Source organism: Pleurodeles waltl, chromosome 3_1 (assembly GCF_031143425.1).
Source record: "Pleurodeles waltl isolate 20211129_DDA chromosome 3_1, aPleWal1.hap1.20221129, whole genome shotgun sequence".
In the NCBI taxonomy this organism is placed as follows: Eukaryota; Metazoa; Chordata; class Amphibia; order Caudata; family Salamandridae; genus Pleurodeles; species Pleurodeles waltl.
Window position 1 is genome coordinate 918,279,523 of NC_090440.1, and position 21,611 is coordinate 918,301,133.

A 21,611-nucleotide genomic window follows, 5' to 3' on the forward strand; every position below is an offset into this window, starting at 1 on the left:
TCTGATTGTTTTGTGATCCATTGTTGGTAGAGATGACTTCCATGATTTGTTTGATGAATGTGTCGTTATCACCAGGAGGGTGATAAATCATGTGCAGAGTACAAAATGTGCTGTTTTTAATTGAAAATTTATCCCCAGATATCTGCAGGAGGACACTGATTGAGTGAGTTTGTTTAATTGAGAGATTGGTCGGATGGATATAGGCAGTGACACCACCAAGATGGCCTGAATGGTCCATAAAAATGATATCACGGCTGGGAGGGACTAGAATGTCTAGTATGGGGGACAAGGTTTCACTAAGCCATCTTTCAGTGAGTAGTAGGAGCTCCAGGTTAAGAGTAAGGATAAGGTCAGCAATATTGTCAGGATGTTTCACTACAGGCTGGCAATTGAGTAAAATTAATTTTAGGTTAGTTTTCATAACACTTTTGGATGAATGAGATATGGGGACTAGTTTGAGGTTAGATTTAGTAATAGGCCTAAAAACGAGATAAGGATCCATATGTGGGTGAGCGATAACTGTCTCATTTTTTCCCACAAGAATAGTGTGCTTAATAGGTGTGTGGTTGTTGGAGGGAAGAAGGGAGAGGATGTTGTTGTTAGACAAGTGACTAGGCAATCTGCTGGGTTGAGAGGAGAGGTCTAGATTTGGTTTAAAGCTCCATTTAAATAGAGGGTCCCTAGTGTTAGCAAGGCTGTCGGCAATAGGTTGTTTGAGGATGGGAGTGTTCTGATTCCAGTAATGCTTTTTTTGATTCACACCCTTATGCTCCAGTAGTAGGTTCTGGATTTCAGCCTTCATCAGTTGTAATTTTGATTTTAGCTCGTTGAGCAGTGACCAGAGGGTGGAAGTACTGCTGAACTGATTTGGAGGAGATGTGTGAAACCTTGTGGGTATATTAACAGTTTCAAGTGGCCCTAGGATATGGAGATCGGTAGTTGGTCAATGACTGAGCAATGCTGTATGGCTTGGGGATTTGGTGGAAGGGGATTTGGAGAGTGGATGAAGTGTGGTGAGTCTGATTTAGATCCTGACTGGGGAGTGCATTATTGTGGACGGATCTTGTTTTATCTAAAAAAAGTGGGAATTTGTGAAACGGCTTCACAATTTTAGACATGATCATGAAAAGAGTCGTGGCTGTCACTTCAAGGACCAACATTGATATTCGGTTTGCCTATATATTGGAGAGAGGAGTTGATGGGGAGATAGTGACTTGTGGAGGGGTCAGCACTCTCATGTGAGGAGGTAATGTTCAGTACTGCAGTGATGTAGCAACTTTGGTTAGGGTCATCGCTCTCTCGCGAGAGAGTGGAGGGAGCAATCTGGGTGTAATGATGCCATGGGTGGGAGAATGGGTAGAAGGCACAGGAGAGTGGTGGGATAAGGTGAGGGATGGAGTGGATGGGATGTGGTGATCACTGAGTACGATGGTAGTTGGGAGTGGGGGTGAGTGGGTGGGGGTTAAATATTTGCCTATCTTATCTTTAATGTAGGACAAGAGATCGTCAAAGAGCTCCAGATGGTGATTAGAGGATTTGAAAACTACAGTGCTGTTATTGTAAATGGTAATGGTGATTGCAGCACTGTACACAGATGAGGGCGCAATAGTAAGTTTGAGGCCATGTAGAATCTTCTTGGGGAGGTGAACTTGAGTACGGAGGATAAAGCTTTGCTCCATGGAGCCCGTTGGTTGGTGAAAAATGTTAGATCATCTGTCTGCTTTTTCTACTCATTCATAATGGTGACTCCAGAGGTTCTGGAGGGACTTGTCAATGGCAGAAGTTTAGAGGTGAATTGAGTTTGTATTTTTTGGCTGTGAGTATATGAAGATTCACTGTTGTAGGACTGCACGGGTATGTACGAGTCAGATCCCTGATTTCTTCCTTTCAGGCAAGTTTACATTGCAGCTTCTGTTTACTGGCTGCTGTTGAGTCCTGAATCATCAGGGCCCTCACAAATGCTTTACCCACAGCCCACAGGACTTGTGGGGAGGTTGCAGAGCCCTCGCTGTGCTCCACATAGACTTGAAGATAACTTGACAATTTCTGTTTTTCCTCTGGGGGTTTAGATCTGAGTGTCTTTTCTCCAGATCATGTCCCAAGGAGTTTGTAGTTGTTAATCAAGTTTTTGAAAAATTGGTGTATGGTTAAAACATGTTGAACTTCTATTGATCAGGAGGCAACCTCCAGGAGGATGGAGGTACTGAGTAAGTAGTTAATGCAGGATTCTGTTATGAGAGCACGAAAAGGAACTATAGTCCCTGTCTGTCAGGTGGGTGAGTCTCCAGGGGTCTACTGGTCTGTGAGCAACTAGTCAGTTATGGAGGGTAGCACGCTGGGTGTCATGTCTTGGATCCAGGCAGCCAAAGTCGTCCAATATGGGGTCTGGGATGAGTTTCCAGTCCCCTCTCACTATGAGCACTCGGTCACCAATTGCTTTCAAGCTGAGTTTGGAGGCAAAGTCCTTTTCCCCCAGGTGGCGCATAGATAGAGCCCACCACACACACTTGAGATTGGAACCTGAGATTTGAGAACACATAATGACCCTGTGGATCAATCGAAGTTTTTCACAACATTGCTGCAAAGCACTGATAAAAAAGAATTGCATACCTTCCCTTACTGTAGTGATGAGGAAGCAGATCGCGGCAATAGGTGGCCCAATGTTTGAAGCAGTGATCACCACTCCTACCCAGTCACTCTTCAGCCTGTCTGTTTCCACAGTGTACATGTGTGTTTCCTCTAGAAGCGCAATGTCCAGATTTTGAAAACCTCGACATTTCAGAATTTTCTTGCTTCGCACATAGCCAGAGATGCTGTAGATAATGAAGGGCCACAGAGATAGGGGTTTAATCATGTGACTTGCCATTGTCCCTCCTCAAGGGAGACCACAGGGCACTGAATATGATCAAGGGGAGAAGGCAGGTGCTGAATGGGTCGACACCCAGTGAAGAGGAACAGAGGTAGACACGGGAACTATTTGGAAAGGTTCACGTTCTTAAGCTAAGAACAATGTGATCAAGGGGCAATAAGATCGCCCAGTGGAAAGGATATGGTGTCATTTGCTACCTGTTGAATATTTTATAAGGGTGAGCAAGCCCTGTTGATGCCAATGCCTCATTCAATACCAACATGTATGAACTGGGGGATATGGGAGGGGAGTGACTGTTGATGCATGAGGATTCGAAGTTCGAATGTAGGCAAGGCACGGACACAGCTGGTAAGAGATGGTGGTTAAGACATCTAGGGCTTGAGGGAGGACCTTGGTTAAGCCCTCACTCTGACAGTGTGTTGTTTGTTGTGGGCAGAACATCTTTCAGTGAGTGTCCGGAGCCTCTTGATTCCTGATGCATATTATCCTGAAGTGTGCTGGCCGTTCCAAAGTGTGAGAAGGTCCTTCAGTATTTTCTGTAGGGAGGGACACCAACGTCTTCTTAGGTATGTGGTCAGGTGTGTCCAGAAATTCCTCCAGGAGAACTCTTGTGTTGATCCATTAATGGTCGAAATCATTTTAGCTGGTTTTAAGAGTCCATAAGGAATCCCTTTCTGTTTCAGGATAGGACAAAGAGAAAATAACTTTATATGGAACACGTGTACCATGTGAAACATCTGCAGACAAAGCTAAAGAGCCCCCATTGTAGTCAGAGTGGCCATGTTGTCAAGCCAACCGTAGAATCTGTCTAGTTTGTGCATGAAGCAGGAGACGCATTATGATCGGCTGGGAGTGGTTGAATGTGCCTGGTCGGCATTGTGTTATCAAGTGTGCCCTTTCAACTTCCAAGGGTATCAGAAACTCTGCGCTGATAAGGCAAGGAATGAAGTCTAGTGAATAGCCCTGGACATCATGGCCTTCCTCATTTTCCAGCGGACCACACAGTTGGCATTATTTCACCTACTACCATCTTGCAAATCTGTTAACTTTCATTGGAGGGTTCACAACTGATGTCCCCAGTCTGGGACATTGTACCATTTATCCTCCAAGCAGTGATCCTGCCATCTTTCATGTTAAATATTAATGTACATTTGTTGTAGATACTTATTTTAAATGAAGAACAAAAAAATGGTACAGCCCTATTAGATACGTTTGGAATTTAAACTCTAATAAATGGAAATATATTAAATTACATTTATTTTTCTGAAGTTTAATTGAAAACATAAGTTTCCACGAAAGAAAAAAAATGGGTATTAATACTAAAAGTGATGTATACAATTCATTTTATGCCCCTACCTCCATAATTTTTTATGTGAGAGTTTTGCAGTACTATTGGTTGGTAATGTGTAGTGTCAAACTTACTTTTGCTTTGTCTTTAGTAGTAACTTACACTCTTTGTTTGTGAATACTGAAATGTAATACAGTTACTCAAAAGTGTAAACTTCCTCAAAAGTGAATGTTATCATTGGGAATCAGGCCCAATATCCATTGTGGGTTGCTCCTTGTATGCATTACGTTTTGCAGTGGTTGGCTATGTGCAATGCTGCACTTACTACTGTTTTTTTCTTTAGTAGTATCTCACACTCTGTGTTTGTGTATACCGAAAAGTAGTGAGCGTAATCAAAAGTGTAAACTCACCCAAGGGTGTAAGTTACCTTAGTAATTTGTACCAAGTATATTTTTTGGGGGTTGTGCCTTTCTTTGTGTTAAATTTGTGAGTCCACTCAATCAATCTTACTAATGTGTCTGAATGTAGTTCTATAGATAGTTTGCAGCATTTGCATCTAACAAGTTCTTGGCCTCCTGAATTAAGCCATCAATGCTGTTAGCAAATTATCTAGGAGAGTTGACGATGATTTTGCTTTACGTACAGAAGAGAGTTTTGTTCCCACTTTGCATTTCCTGACTGTGGTAATTTCATCCACAGTAGCACATTACATTCATTAAGGTGTTATGTTAAGTAGCACCAAAAACAAATGAAAAAATATTATAACTCACAAAATAATCAGTCCAGTGGCTTAAATAAACACATTTCGATGGACAGAGAAAAAGACAAACACTATAAATAAAAATTATAGGAAACCAAACTAAAATACTAATATCTTCATCAATGAATCCCAACAAAGAGAATAGGCCCATTAGAGTCGTTTCTGGTCCCTCATTTCACCCTAGAACACTTAGCTTATCAGGCTCACGGTCACCTGTCTTCATACAGACCGATTAGCAGCAAATTAAAATCATAAATAGGAATCATCTTTAAAGACGTTAAGCTCTTTCTGTTTCTGGGCTTGGCTAGAATGTTCTAGTGTGACTCATTGATGTGCTAGGGCAAGCTACATGATGCCAAATAAATAACACTTTGATGGCTGATAGAACATCGACTATCTCCCAACCACATACATTTATAAGTGAAGGGATCACTGTAATTCAGAATTTAAAGGTTAATGTGTAGGTTTTATGGCAATGAAAATGTCTTTGTGAAACATCTAAAATGGGAAATGGATCATTACCTAGGAAACGGCTATTAATTCAATGGATTAATAAAGGATGGAGCGTTTTCTACTGCCTATCCAACCTTCCCTATTTAACATGAAAGTAGTTGAGAAAACATTACGAAAAACATGATGTCTGTTTTATAGGTTTATGGGTGCCCTGTGAAACGCTTGGATGTTCTCCGGTGTGTTGTAAGATCTACCAGATTGACATAGATATAGATCCTGGTCTTATTAACCATGTACAAGCACATAGTCTAGTGCGAAAGTCAAAGGGGCAGAGCATTGAACTCGATGATTTTCAAAAGGCCTTCGACTAGGAAGTGCCTTTGAACTTATTTTTTATGATTTCCTAGGTTTTCTTTAGGTTGCTTGCATCTTTCTATAAAAAAGGGTAACATTTTCATAAACATGATAATGTACGATGAAGATTGTGACCTTTTAGACACATGACCTTCAAGTGTATGATAAAGTTACATTTTGCACTTGCCATGGGACATATTTCTCATCATTGTATGGCCTTAGAAACAGATAGGGTTGGGGCTAATACCTAAAAGATTTGTAAGTTTCCTTTAACACTATTCTGCACCCTGGTCTCGTCCTACAGCTTCAAACTACTGAAGCCCTCAACAATGCCTGTGGCTAGATGTCCTATTTCATTTCAAATCATGTCCACATAATCTCAACTCATTCTTCCTACTCTTTTCTGCATCTTATTTCTTTAGCTTTCTGCAAGGCTCTGTCATTGCTGTGGCATTATTTAATATTTAATTGACCCTTGTCCTCTCTAAATAAATTAATGTGCCTAACCTACTGTAATTCTGCTTTTGACTTGTAGATAACCCACAAACTAGAACCTCAAGAGTGCATTGACTGCCCAGTGTTTCAAAAACATCTCGTCGCTATTCTCAAATGGATGACCTGTGGCCTGTGGGTCTTTGTCATTCAAGTGGTGCTCATTTTAGGTGCGGGTCTGCTGAGTTGATCATACCACCCGGTCCAGTATCTTCAGCAAAGCATGTAGGAGTCATCTTGGATGTAAAGCGTATCCTTGGGTTTCAGATCAACATAGTTCTCAAGAAGTCATTCACTTATCTGGGATTCTTCACACCAAACATTGCTTCTCCTTTGATTTCCTCACATGGTGCAGGACTCCATCACATTAGTCCCCTTTCGTTTGGGTTATGTCAATGTTATTTAACTAGGTGTATCTGAGTATTTCCTGCCTAGACAATTATTTTGCCCAGAATATTATGGCAAGACTGCTTCTCCCCCTTCACTCAAGTGACCTCTGTTCTCATGTACAGAATGTTGGGGACTAGTTCCTGAGGCCAGAAATTCTTAAGGGCATTGTCTTCGCTCTCTGGTACACCTTTCGAAGTCCCAGTTGCAAAGTAGTAGAAATCACTTCTTGCTTCCATCGGAAATGTGTGTGAAATTTGCGTTCAATACCCAGTACTGGCATTTAGCATGTGCCAGTTCCAACTAATGCTGACATGAAGCAAAATATTCCCACCGCCTCCCACCATGCCACAGCTAGAGAACATCCCTGTACCTCACAAACATCATACACTGATAAACATAACCCCTCCTTGGAACTTTAACAGCTCTGTAATTGTTCCTAAGAGTGTCTCCTACTGGACTCCAGACTTTGCTTGGCGTGTCTTCAAAAACATTTTCTAGCACTTTTTCCAGCACTTTCTCTTCTAGTTCTTGTGCTCATTAGAGCAAGCACTGCCTTGGCAAGGGCCCCCCCTCTCGGTGTAACTGACCAAAACCTTATTCTCAATGTGCTGTAAATTAAGCAATCATACACTGATTGCCCTGCATGCCTTTGTAGGTAGAAGCAGCAGTGCTTCAAAGCCACATCACCAGTAGGAGTGTGCTAAACAAATGCCAAAGATAATAACACTACTTTAACACACGGCAGCCACAGGAATTTATAAATAGTGAGACTTTGCTTTTAAATTGTGCCTGAAATGTAAAGTAATTTCAATTGTGGAGATAACATTTTTCGAAATAGATTTATTATCGTAATTATGAGTTTTGATACTTTGTATTGCAAGGAGTGTAGTTGTGCTTGAAGCAATAAAAGCGCGTATTTGATTAAAATACAGTACACAATACCTAGGTTTTAGTCGTTTTTTTAATTTATGCATTAATGCATGAAAAGTAACTTTTTTTGCCATTGAAGCACTGGCTAGAATGAATGAAACCTCTCCTTTCACTCTCAATAGTTGTACCGACCTAAGAAAAATGTTGGAGACCTTCCAGTATACCGCAATTTAAAGGAAGCGGCTGGCTGCACCAGCCATATCTTGCCTAATGACTGGTGTGGATAATGATGCAGACTGCTTTTCAGGGGCGTGTGGACACTGGAGGAACCAGACTAACAGTTTAGTAGGTTTTGTGGAGCATCTCATTCCTAACCGTTTCTGGGCCATATGCTGCCTTTGATTTCCTGTCTGTCTGTCAAAGGGTGCATGACAGTGTTTCATGGCTACAGGCTTAAGTTGCCTGATTTGTTTTCTCACCTTTAATTAGGTGTGGGAGGAATGATGGAATTGGCCGAGTCTTTGCCACTCTGTGCTACTCTTTAACATGGAGTTCTGGCCAAATTTCACCAATTGCAGTATATCGGAATAGTTCTCCAGTGAGGCTCTAGAAAATGAAAGCTGAAGAGCGTCAGCAACCTTTTGTGTCCCCTGTCGTGATTTTTTTTAACGTGGGTGATCACAGGAAATCATGAGTGGTCACAGTCAGAGAGCTGCGACTCGAGTACAGTTGCAACCACTTGAGTAGATCAACTCAAATGGTCACAGCTTTTGTATAAAGCATGGTGCCAATTGAGCTGCTTTTTCATCTTTGCAAGCACTACTGGTGCTAAACTGCAGCGCAAGTTATATATTTTCTGTCTAGTGGCAGAGCTTCACTGAATCTCACAGTTTTTATGTACCTCTGCACAATTCCTCAGTTCCACCAACCCGTACCTTTCATATCTTCATACAATTGTCCCTTCCACTCCTCAACCTGACATATCCCCATGCATCCCCATTCACCAGTCTATCTATCCTTCTACTTTCTCCTCATTCTCTACTATTACTATCTTCCTTAATCCATTCACTTTCCTTAATCATTTCTCCATGCCTTTTCTACATTGCCTCCCTCCTCCTATTCACATCTCCTCACATCCTTCCTCCTTTTGTAATTCACATTTCACTCAGTTCCCCCCTTTGTCCTTTTTGTTTTCTCTTCCCTCCGTTACCCCTCCTTAAATTGTCAGCTTTCTTTGCCTTCCTCTGCCTTTCACTACTCCCTCTCATTACTTTACTATCATTCTTTTCGCTATTCTCTTCATTCTTCTTTTTTTTGAGGTGTTGCTGCTACACTTCATTTACCCACCCCAGACCTCCACTGTTCCCTTAATCACTGCCAAGTAAAGAAGCGTCCTCCTCGCCGTAAGGATGAACTGTACCAGAGGGAGGGTCTAGGTACTGAGGTGGCAGAGAATGAGTCTATTCTATATTTTTCATGTAGTTCTGTGGTCACAACGCATGCCAACTTTAAAATAAAAATAGATTCCCCGACAGCAATAATAAACGTAATGGAACTCTGTCCCTAATAGTTCCCACTCTCTTCGACCTCTGACTTCATTGTCCCATATTTAGGGGCAATGGTTGTAATGGGCAGCATGCGTAGAAGCCAGCCTCTCAATTAAAAGCTGTACTCACTGCAAGTATGTTGAAATGACAAACCAGGAAAATCAATCTGCGTTTGTGATTGTTGTGTTTCCATGTTTGCGCCCATCTTGAATATGATGTGCCCGGCTGACCAGACGCAGTTTTAAATAACCAGTACCTGCATTCGATCATTAATCAGCTTTTTTCTGTGGGACTGCCCCAAAATCCACACATTTTGGGAGGAGGGTGCGAACCTGGTCTTTAAGAAGCCATTGGACTTCTCATAGAGTGCCATGCCTCGTTGATGTTGCTGGGGATGTGGGGAGCCCCTGGTCTTACATCCCATCAGAAGATTTTCGGAAATCCTGACTTTCTGCTGGCGAAAAGTGAACTTACACGTAGATGGGGGAGCGTGGCGAGCCTGCAGCTGTGAGACTTGACCTTGGAGATGTACGTGTGTTGTGTCAGGGAGAAGTTGGTGTACGAGGGATGGGATGCCCCAAGAAGACTGAGAGAGTGTGGTTGGTTGGTCTGTGGGTTGGTATGGAGTGGGAACTGTGACAGTTACTTTAGCACCTGGGGTGGGTCATGCACGGTGATGATGCAGTAGTGACAGAGAATCGGTCAGCTGGAATGGACTCCATAGCGCATGAGGCTCTTGTGTGGGACTGTAACCTGGCCCGAATATGGAACCCTGTATCCGAGGTCAGGGTTGAGGGGAGAGACTAAGGGATGAGGGGAATGGAGGCAGCCGGATTGGGCATCACTTCTTTCTTTTATTTTTGCCTGAGTTGACCACGGGCCTAGTTCAGGGTTACACCTGATAAAATATGTATCTTGTGATAAATAGTTGGGTACAGTGGTTTTTAGTCGGGTATGGTGAGGTGTCTGGTGGATTTCACAGGAATTTTACACACACAAACAAAAACGCTCACTGTTTGGGGACACTTAAAAAATGTTGGCTACTTCACAAAATACCTGCTTTCTCTCACTTAGTGCCCCTACCAATTTGCATTTCTCTCCCTTCATGCTGCCCCTTAAGCCCCTCTTCTACACCCTGCTTGTCGTATAATGTATTTCAACATTCATTCAGCTTTTCATCCATCATTCTTTTGTGTTCCTAAAGTTGTCCTAAGTGGGAACAGTCTGCCTAGATGTGGGTCTCTTGCTCGCTGTGCCACTGGATTCAAGCTAGCCTGGCTGATAAAGGGTGATACCCTGAAACTGGTCCCAGGATGCTTGTTTCCAGTCCAGGGAGGATCTGGCCTGCCAGAGCTGGGTTAAGACTGATTTGCTTATGGCTGGGTCAAACTGGGGTGGCATGGTGAGCAAAAGAATGATCAATCAAACCCAGGTCTGTGTCTGGGGTGAATGTTTGCATTGTTTAGCATTCCACCGATCATCCTTTTGCGTTGCTAAAGTTGCCCTACGTGGGAATGGTATGCCCAGACCTGGGTCCCTTGCTCGCTATACCACTGGATTCAAGGTAGTTTGGCTGTTGAAGGGTGATACCCTGAAACCGGTCCCAGGATGCTTGTTTCCAGTCCAGGGAGGACCTGGCCTGGCAGTTCGGACTAGACTGATTCAGTTGGGAACAGGGTCAAGCTGATTTGCATATGGCTTGGTCCAAACTGGGGTGGCATGGTGAGCAAAAGAACAATGGGTTGAACCCAGATCTGAGATTGGGGGTGAATGTTTGCATTGTTCAGCATTCCATCCATCATCTTTTTGTGTTGCTAAATTTGCCCTGAGTGGGAAGGGTATGCCCAGACGTGATTCCCTTGCTAGCTCTGCCACTGGATTCAAGCTAGCCTGGCTGATGAAGGGTGATACCCTGATACCAGTTCCAGGATGCTTGTTTCCGGTCCAGGAGGTACCTGGCCTGGCATTTAGGGTTGGACTGTTCCCGTGGGGAACCGGGTCAAGACTGATTTGCACAGGGCTGGGTCCAAACTGGGGTGGCATGGTGAGCAAAAGAATGATTGATTAAACCCAGATCTGTGACTGGGGGTGAATGTTTGCATTGTTCAGCATTCCATCCATCATCCTTTTGTGTTTCAACATTATGTGCCAACGTGATTGTTGGGAAATCAGAAGCTCACCCCCTCGCCACCCCCATATTGATCTTACTGAAGTTGACCTGTGTATGTTTTATAATTACCAATATAATATGTTATTAAAAAATAATAAGCTGGCTCTGTTTTGTTGCAGATCGCAGTGAGATCGTCCCCACTATTGAATGTGCAGGTTCAGCAATGACCGTGTCTCTCAAAAAGTGCCTGCTGACGCGGTTCAACTATAACATCACAGGCATGCATTTTGCAAATGATTCTGAGGTGTATTGCAGAGACACGTCTTATCCGGAGGTTGTGGCAAATGCAAGTATGGTCAAAGCTCAAGCCATACCACTGACAGGATGGTGCGGAAACGAGAGAACGGTAAGAAAGATCACACGATCTGCATTGTTCTATAAATGTCAATATATTTATTTGATATTGTTAAAATCAAGAGAGCTCAGAGAAAGAATACTAACTAGTACTCAGATCTTCAGCCAAGAAATATTACAGCAACAGACCCTTTTGAATCTAGCAGCTGCTAGATGATGACTATAAAAATCAAATACTGTAATTAATGGGGCGACTGTGGTATGGGAAAGCAGTGATCGCACATGGAATGTTGGAACTACAATTTAGTGGCAGAACAACAATCCTTATCCTCGGAAACAGAACCAGATAAAAGTGGCCCAATGTTCGGAAGGTACCATTACACAGCATGGATGGAAATAATGCTCACCCCACCTCTTTTTCTAAAGGTATATAGGTTTCTGAAATGAAGCAAATTATGCATTGTAAAGCACACTTTCACAAAAATATGTGGTTTAGAGACAGTTGGGAAGTGGCACTCGAAAATGTAATTTACTTTAACAATACCACAATGGACAAGAGTATTCATCTGCAACAAAAAGTACCACATCTACCTATCAGACGCATTCGTTGATGTTCCTAAAGCAATAACTGCTTACCTGTCCGAGCCACAGAAACACTGTGTAAACGGAAAAATCTGTCCTGATATTATTAACTATCGGTAAATATGTCAGGACAAAAAAGCATCATCATAATCCTTGGGACCCGAAACATAATAGCCAACTAAATATTCCGCTCAAAATTCACGTAATGTAAAACAAGGTAGTGAGGTTCCCCATGTCACACAAAGCACATCAGAGTAACTATGAAATTAATAAACAATCCAATGATTTGCTGGTGATAGTGATATGCATACATTTAAATGTATGTACAGCTACATAAATACAAATTTCCATGTGATTCTCTTTGCGGCACGTTGTTTTTTTGTGCTGCTCCATTAACCACAGTGCCCCCAGAATACCCGACAAGAATTATCCTGTACTAAATGCTCAGTGCATCATCTGCTGTACCACATAATGCATTGTATGGAAGGCATGCCCTGCCAGTTTCTGGCCATGGAACGCCTCCGCAGTCACTAGGCTGCTGCATGCTGCCTGTTAGATACATAACCCAGTGCCGGATAGGCCTTTTATTCCACCAGACATTCCCCTAATGGACTGGGGCCCTTGAAAGCTGGGTTTGAAAGGCCACGGCCTCTCCTGCCTGGTTCCTCTTTCATTTTCTCCAACTCCTCGAGGTTAACTGCAGATTGTGCAACAAGGCTTCAAAAGAGAAAGCAGTCAGAGAGGGAAAGAGGCAGGAGAGGAGAGAAAGAATGGAAAGATGGAAAGAGAGTGGGAAGAGATAAAGAATGCAGGCCAGTTTGAGCATTTTTGCTGGGCTTGTTTTGGTTGCCTAGTCCGGCCCTGTCTGTACCACACAATGCCTATCATTTACTAGTACACATATTGCCTATATGTTTCGTGACCATATTGAGGCTGACCATAATGTGAAAATCCAGGGGGAAATGTAGAATTATAGGAGGTGTTTAGAGCCAGAAATACTGATTTTGCAATTAGGTCCTCATTTCCAAGGGAACCCAGAGTCTCACTTGTAATAGCTTGAATCTTCCTCACTCCTGGTGTTACAAATACTCCTGCCCTCAGAGCAGTGCTTAATTTGTAAATAAAAACGTGCCGTGCCCAAAGCTCTCCTCTTAAACATGTGGCTGCTGCATTTAAATGTGCGAGCGCGGAACACTGAGGTAGCGTAATCCTGAAGCCATCTCGGGCCTTTTCAATCGGTTTAAAGGCAATCCCTGCCCCTTCAGCTCACTCCTGCAGCTTACTGCTTTCTCCATTTGTGACACTTTTTCAGTTTTCTCTTCCTCCGTCTTTCCCATATGACTCGCAGCAAATGTTTGAGGCGGAAGACTAAGCGCCGGCCCTCATAAATAGGTGCCTGTGCTCAGCACCGGAAACAACAAGCACAAATTAAGCACTGCCTCAGAGTTATAAATAATCAAAGTATTGGTAACTCCAAAGGTGGGGAAAATCTGCAACGTTTTATGGCCTACTCATAATTAGGGCCTTTATTTCCTTTCTTTCTCTGTGAATTTCCTCTTCTTCGCCTTCCTTCCCCACACTCATCAACTTTTATGCTCACTGCTTCATTCTCATGCTTCAGCTATCTTTCAGACATAAACTCACTCCCTCTCACTATCCAAGTTATTCTCTCATTTGTTCTCTTATACCTACTCATAAATTTCCACTGTCACTCACATGCAGTCTCCCTTTGACATACTCCCACCAGCATCTGTATGACTGACACACTTTTTTGCAGTAGCAAGGAAAGGTACCATGGACCTTTTTCAAGTAAGTTAATTGGCCCCCTATTTCCCTCAAGGACTAGTGAAAATCCACTCGTGGGTAGAGAGGGCACCTCACATGCATAGGCCTTAGTGGCACAGCCCCTGCAATAAAATTGACAGCTATGCCCCTGCTGGCTCATTTCTCCATCTAGGTTCTTGAATTCAGTATTAATACTTACAGTGGGCTTTGGTCACTGCTTGTTTTTTAATTAATGTTTAGTTTTCATGTCAATCTCATTTGCTTGCTTTTCATTTGATGGTTTTCTGGTTTCTTCTTGTCTTTGTATCTTCCCTAGAGCATAACATCGAAACCTTCATTTTGAATGGAGGACTTCTATGCTTCCACTGCTTCAACTTTGTTGGCCTGGCTCTCACCCCCTCATTTTTTCTGTATTCGTTTTTGCTAGTATTAAGACTGTCTGCACCTAACCAGTGTTAAAGTGGCTTGTACTTTGGCACTTAAATGTGGTGAAATTAACCTAAACTTGACTGACACACTTTCTTTACTTGTAAGCCCTTAGTAAAATGGTACTCATGTACCCAGGGCCTGTACATTGAATGGACCTAAAGAGCCTACAGCACTTATTGTGCAACCCACTAAAGTAGTCATTTAAACATGTCTTAGGCCTGTCATTGCAGCCTGTAGTGCAGTCAGTTTTAAGCAGCAATTTTGGCCTGGCAAAGTAAACATTTTGCTAGGCCTAAACCGTCCTTTTAAGTACACATGTCATCTTCCTGGTAAGCTTTAGAGGCCTGTACAACTGAATGTATTGTATTTAAAAAGTAGGCCATATGGGTTTCAGTTTTACATGCCCTGGTAGTGAAAAACACCTAAATTTGTTTTTCATTACTGTGAGGCCTATCTCTCCCATTGGATAATATTGGGTTACTGTATTACATTTAACAAGGACTATCTTTGGATCGTGAGCAAATAGAAATATCATATTTGGACTCAAACAAATTTTATTTTAAAATTCTCTTTAATGGTAAAACCAGCTTATAATTCACAATTCTGAAAATGCCACTTTTAGAAAGTTGGAATTTTCTTGCCCTAACAGTTTGATGCCTGTTGCCAGTGTCCTGGGTCACATGACTGTTACTGGCTCTGCTTTTGGGGTTTGTGTATTCTTGCCAGACAGTGAGACATAGGGGATTGGGTGTGGGCAGGATGTGCCATCCTGCCAGGATGCCTGGAGACAGAACTGCTCCCTGCCCCACTTACCCTTAAAATTGAATGCCTTCAACACACACAAACCTGATGCCGACTTTTTTCATCCCAGGCTTTTTAGGCCTTGATAGGGGAAGGGAAGGACTTTCCATAGCCAAATGTGGCGGTAGCCCGGGATATTCTCCCACTTCAAAGGGTGACACCAGGTATAAATATTGGACCCTCAGATCACCTCTTCAGTGCACTCCTGCACCTGGGGAAAGCTTCAGAAGGACTGCCGGAAACCTCAGAGGACTGCCTTCTGCTACCAGAACACCGCCCTCCTGTTTGAAGGCCTACCTTACTGCTCGAAGGAGGACTGGACCTTCTCTTTAAACCTAGGATCTCCAGAAGCAACTTTAAGGGATAGGTGGCTGGCTTCCTGTGTGAGATACAGAGGATATACAAGCTCCTGGGCCTTGAACCCTGTGATTGGCCTTTTGCTGGAGTGATCACAAACCCTCCAAGTAATGTCCCCAGGTCCTGGGCCTTTGGGAGTGGTGGTAGTTGTACTCCTCCAAAAACACTGGACTTAAAAGTTTTTCACCAAAACATGCCCTGCGGACTAACAGAAGACTTTGAGCTACCTTCCTTCACAATAGCCCTTCCTATATTCTGCTGCTACCAGAGGATTGCCCTGCTGCTTGAAGGTCTTTCTTGATGCTTGAAGGAGTACTGGACCATCTCTTTGAACCCAGGGCCACAGGAAGTGACTCCAAGGGATAGCTGGCAGGCTTCCTGTGTGAGCTACAGGTGCACAACAAGCTCCTGTGTCTCGAACACTGCCCCTCTGTTGGTGTGAGTATTAACCCTCCAAGCAGCACCCCAGGCCATTAACCCTTGGTAGTTGTGTTGATTGTACTCATCCAAACACCTGGGACTTAGAAACATTTCCACCAATATGTGCCCTGAGAACCAACAGAAGACCGTGACCTACCTGCCAGACAATCTACATTAAGCTGCATCGCCAATTGCCTTGAGTTTGCAATAGCTCCTGCTACGTTCTTCTCTGCAGCAGTTACTCCTGTTCAGCAGGACCTCTCCTGAAAGGTATCCAGACTTGTGGATACCATGTTTTCTACAGCCTGCAATTTTATCCCGCTGGAAGTTTTTGACTTCCAAAAAAGTAGGTCCAGAGGTACAAATCTTCACCATGACCATATCCGGCGGCTCTCCAATGACAACGTCTCCTTCTTGGACACGGTCTGCTGCCTTGCCCCACTGAACCTTCTGATACATTTTTCTTCCAAATGTCTTCTAAGTCTAAAGGTAGGCTGAGGCCGGGTCCACACTTTCGCATGTATTCAGCCCACGTTCCATTGCGGTTGGCCTTAACTTTTGACTTTGAACCGGTCTCGCTCAACCTAATACCCGTGGTTGCCGCTTCGACCTTCATTCACTATTTTGCACTAAAAATATGAAAAATTCATACTTCTAGTTCTACTGATTGGATTTAATTACTTTTGGGCTTATATGATTTATGACAATTTTCTCTATTTTTCTAAACTGGTTTGAGATTTGTTTTGTGTTGTGTTTCCACTTTAATATTGTTTGTGTGCTGCATAAATACTTTCCATCAAAGTTAAGCCTGATTGCTTTTAGTGCCAAGCTACCCAACTCAACCAATATCCCAATATCGCACAGACTGCTTACTATGTCATTTTCTTTCTGTGTGTAAGTTCCTAATGACTGTAAATTGTTTTCTGAAGAAAACGAGCAGCACTCTAATGCAATTGCATGCATTTTAAACCATTTGCACACCTTTAATCTCCTTTATCTCATAAGTTTTGGCATGGCTGCAGAGCATGACACAGTTAAAGGATCATGCTGGCTCCTCTGTTACTGAATAGCATCTGCAAAGGCATTGGCAAAGTAAAAAGGTAAGACCCGCTGGCTTTGCCATTGCTTGTTCACACTGTGTCTTTTACTGTAACTAGTCACTGCTGCACAGATGCTGTGTCTATTGCGGCTTGAGTTTGCTTGTTTGGTGAGACATTATGAACAGTATGAAGCAGTACACACTCAGGATTGATCTGTGTGTGTGAGAGAGAGAGACAGAATGAGGGAGGGAGGATGAAAGAGGGAGTGTGTGAGGGAGAGCACAAAACACACTCTGGATCTTTTATTGATGCCTTCTAAGTGCCTAGAATTGACAACAAATTTTGCATTTTAATTTCATGTCTGGATTTCAGAAGGAGCAAAGATCAGCTACTAACAGTACGTAACCCCTTAACTGCTGGGCCTTTTGCCCCCAGTGCTGATCCCTTTTTTGGCTATTTGGAGTAATTAACGGTTAGGGCTCCATTACTATTTTTCCAAATAAGCTATCCACGCCAAATTTCAATTTTTATTTTCCAACATCCTGGGGATTATAAAGGGAACCAGGCTTTATGGATTTCCCTGGTAGGAACTGAGAAATTAGCCAAAATAGAGCTAAAATTTGGGGGGGAAATGGGAAAAAAGTGCAGCAGGAGAAAACATTTGTTTTTTTCCCTGCCAATGGTATCAATGAAGGGTTTGAGGTACTAGAATCACAATCTTCCCAGCTTTCAGGAACAGGCAGATTAGATTCAGAAATTACATTTTTCAACACCGTTTTGGCATTTTACTTGGACATATCCTATTTTTCCTATTTTTTTGTGCTTTCAACCTCCTTCCAGTTAGTGACAGAAATGGGTGTAAAACCAATGGTGGATCCTGGAAAGCTATACATTTCTGAAACGTAGACAAAGTTGCAAATTCATCAAGGGGTCCTTTGTGTATATCCTTCAAGTTTTTCCTATAGAAAGTAACAGTTGAATAAAAAAAAATATTGAAATTGAGTAATGTTTTCATCTGTAAGTTTTTCCTGCAATGGCATATTTTGAAAAGCAACACCGTTATGTCTGCTGTACCCTTCTGGTTGTGGGGATATATAGAGCTTGTAAGTTCACCAAGAACCCAAGGTACAGGGAGCCAATAAATGAGCTGCACCTTGCAATGGGTTTTTATTGTGTCCTCGATATACAGCTATTTGTGTGGTAAAATATAAAGAGTGAAAAATAGGTATCAAGGAAACCTATGTATTTCCAAAATGAGGACAAGATATGGAGTTTGGAAGCAGTGGTTATTTGTACATCTCTGAATTTGGTGGTCCCCATACTAACTTGTAAATTACAGGGCATTTCTCAAAATGACTTCTTTCTTACACACTGTCTTACAATTAAAAGGCACACATGCAGAGAAAGACAATTGGTAATACCACTTGCTCCGCTATTCTGTGTTTTCCAAGTCTCCCAATAAAAATGGTACCTCACTTGTGAGGTGAGGCCTAGTGCCTCCAACAGAAAATGATCCAAAATGCAATGTAGACACATCACACTTTTCCACTGAAAACTGATGTTTTTTGCAAAGTGTCTAGCTGTGGATTTTGGGCTTTAGCTCAGTCAGCACTTAGGAAAACCTAGCAATCCTATCTGTTTTTATAAACTAGACACATAGGGAAATCCAGAATAGAGTAACTTGTGGGGCTCTCACTAGATTCTGTCACCCAAAATCCTTGGTAAACCTCAAAACTTGTCTAAAAAACACATTTTTCTCAATTTTGGTGATGCAAAGTTCTGGAATCTGAGGGGATCCACAAACATTTTTCCATCCAGCATTCCTTTGAGTATTCTGATAAAAATGGTACCTCACTTCTGTGGGTAGGCTTAGTGCCCTTAACAGGAAACAACCCAAAACGCAATATGTACACGTCACATTTTTCCACTGAAAACTGATGCCTTTTTTGAAAAGTGCCTGCTGTGGATTTTAGGCTCTAGCTCAGCCAGCACACATGGAAACCCATCAAACCTGTACATTTTTTAAAACTAGATACCTTGGGCAAACCAGGTTGGGGTGACCTGGTGGGCTCTCGACAGGTTCTGTCACCTAGAATCCTTTGCAAACCTCAAAAATTATATTTTTTTAAACATAGTTTCCTCACATTTTGGTGAAGCAAAGCTCTGGAATCTGAGGGGAGCCACAAACTTCCTTCCATCCAGCACTCTCCAAAGTCTCCAGATAAAAATGGCAGCTCACTTGCATGGGTAGGCCTACTGCCCGTGACAGGAAATGCCCCAAAACACAGCGTGGACACATCACATTCGTCCACTGTAAACTGATGCTTATTTTGCAATATGCCTAGGTGCAGATTTTGGGCTCTATCTCAGCCGGCACCTATGGAAACCTATCAAACCTGTCCTTTTTTATAAACTAGACACATAGGGAAATCCAGAATAGGACAACTTGTGGGGCTCTCACCAGATTCTGTCACCCAAAATCCTTTGCAAGCCTCAAACTTTGTCTAAAAAAACACATTTTCCTCACATTTCGGTGATCCAAAGTTCTGGAATCTGAGGGGATCCACAAACTTTCTTCCATCCAGCATACCTCTGAGTCTCCCGATAAAAACTGTACCTCACTTGTGTGGGCAAGTTTAGTGCCCGCAACAGGAAACAACCCAAAGGCAATGTGGACACATAACATTTTTCCATTGAAAACTGATGCCTTTTATGCAAATTGCCTAGCTGTGGATTTTGGGCTCTAGCTCAGCCAGCTCATAGGGAAACCTAGCAAACCTGTATATGTTTTAAAACAAGACTCCTATGGAAATCAAGGATGGGGTAACTTGTGGGGCTCTCGCCAGGTTCTGTCACCCAGAATCCTTTGCAAACGTCAAATGTTATCTAAAACACATTTTTCTCATATTTCTATGATGCAAAGTTCTGGAATCTGAGGGCATCCACAAACTTCTTTACACTCAGCATCCCCCAAGACTCTTGATAAAAATAGTACCTCACTTGTGTGGGTGGGGCTAGTGCCCGCGTCAGGAAACGCCCCAAAACACAGTGTGGACACATTATATTTGTCCAATGAAAACAGATTGATTTTTTGCAAAGTGCCTAGCTGTAAACTTTGGGCTCCAGCTGAGCAGGCACCTAGGGAAACCTAGCAAACCTGTACATTTTGGAAAACTGGACACCTAGGGAAATCCAGGATGGGGTGACTTGTTGAGCTCTCACCAGTTTCTCTCACCCAGAATCCTTTGCAAACCTCAAAATGTATGTAAAAAACACACTTTCCTCACATTTTGGTGAAGTAATGTTCTGGAATATGAGGTTAGCAACAAACTTCCTTCCACCTGGCATTTCCCCAGGTCCCCGATAAAAAAGTACCACACTTGTGTGGGTAGGCTAAGTTCCCACAACAGGGAAGGGCCCAAAACATATGTTGGTGATAATGATAACTAAGGTGAGTGTACTAATTAGTCCTGGGATTGGGAACCATTTAGGGAAACCTATGAAACCCAAACATTTCTGAAAAGTAGACATCAAGTGGAGTCCAGGTAGGTATCACTTGTGTAGATTTCCCAAAGATTTTTTTTCCCCAGAATACCCTGCAAAAGTAAAACATTGAATAAAAATACTGGTTTCCCTTGCATTTCTGTGTTGTAAACTGCAGCAATAAGCAGTGATCCACAAACTTTATACCACCCAGTGTTTCCCAACTTGTCCTGATAAAAACACTACCCCACTGGTGTGCCTGTGCCTAGAGCCAGTGACAGGAAGGATCACACAAGGGTCAATGGTAGTCCTTGCATGAGGGCTATTGTTGACCCTGTGGTGATCCATTCCTGACTTGAGCACTAGTCACAGACACACAAGTGGGGTAGGCTTTTATCAGGACAAGTGGAGAAACTCTGGGTGGAAGGATTGTTGTGGTTTCTTGCACATTCCTGGAGTTTTCGTGACAGAAATGCAAGGAAAAATAGTGTTTTTATTCAATGTTTCACCTTTGCAGGGTATTCTGGGCAAGAACACTGTAGAGAATCCACACAAGCCACACCTCTGTGGACTCCCCAGGGTGTTTAGTTTTGATGTTTCCACAATATGTTTTGCAACCTTCCCTGTCGTGGCCACTTGCCCACCCACACAAGTGAGGCAATGTTTTTTCAGGAGACTTAGGGGAACGCTGGGTGGTAGGAAGTTTGCACCTGCCTGCAGATTCCAGGACTTTCCCTCACAGAAATGCAGGAAAAATATGTTTTTTAAGCAAAGTTTTTCATTTGCAGCGGATCGTGGGTGAAGAAAAACTGATGAGAGCTGCGTAAGTCCTGCATCCTTGGACTCCCCTGGTACTAGTATGTTAAAGTTAATCCACCACTCACACGGGTTGGTTTTAGCAATTCCAGAAATTCTGGTTTCAAAGCATAAATACTTATCAAAGTATGTGAATATTGAAACCAAGCCTTCTGATGGTGAACCATAAAGCCTCTTCACGGCACCAACCGCTTTATGGTCTGTTCACGCACCATTCATGCACAACACAAAACACTTTCAGACCGCCTGCCACAGGCACAATCCAAACAATCATTGCACACGGGGTAGTCCGTGAGAACGTAGCATATGTCCCAGCCACAGTTATGTGCAGTGCTGTGACTGTAATGCACTTATCATACAGCAAATCTGCTAAATTCTGATGAAGGATGAACATTGCAAGCAGGTCAAACA

General features: G+C 42.8%; 1 protein-coding gene across 1 annotated transcript in view; it reads left to right on the forward strand.

The window, feature by feature from the left end:
• Window positions 1–21,611, forward strand: part of LOC138284757 (uromodulin-like) — a 184,872-nt gene that overhangs the window by 81,192 nt on the left and 82,069 nt on the right. The window contains exon 5 of the mRNA XM_069223894.1: window positions 11,313–11,539. Within this exon, the coding sequence (XP_069079995.1) occupies window positions 11,313–11,539 (227 nt within the window). The remainder of the gene's footprint in view (window positions 1–11,312; window positions 11,540–21,611) is intronic.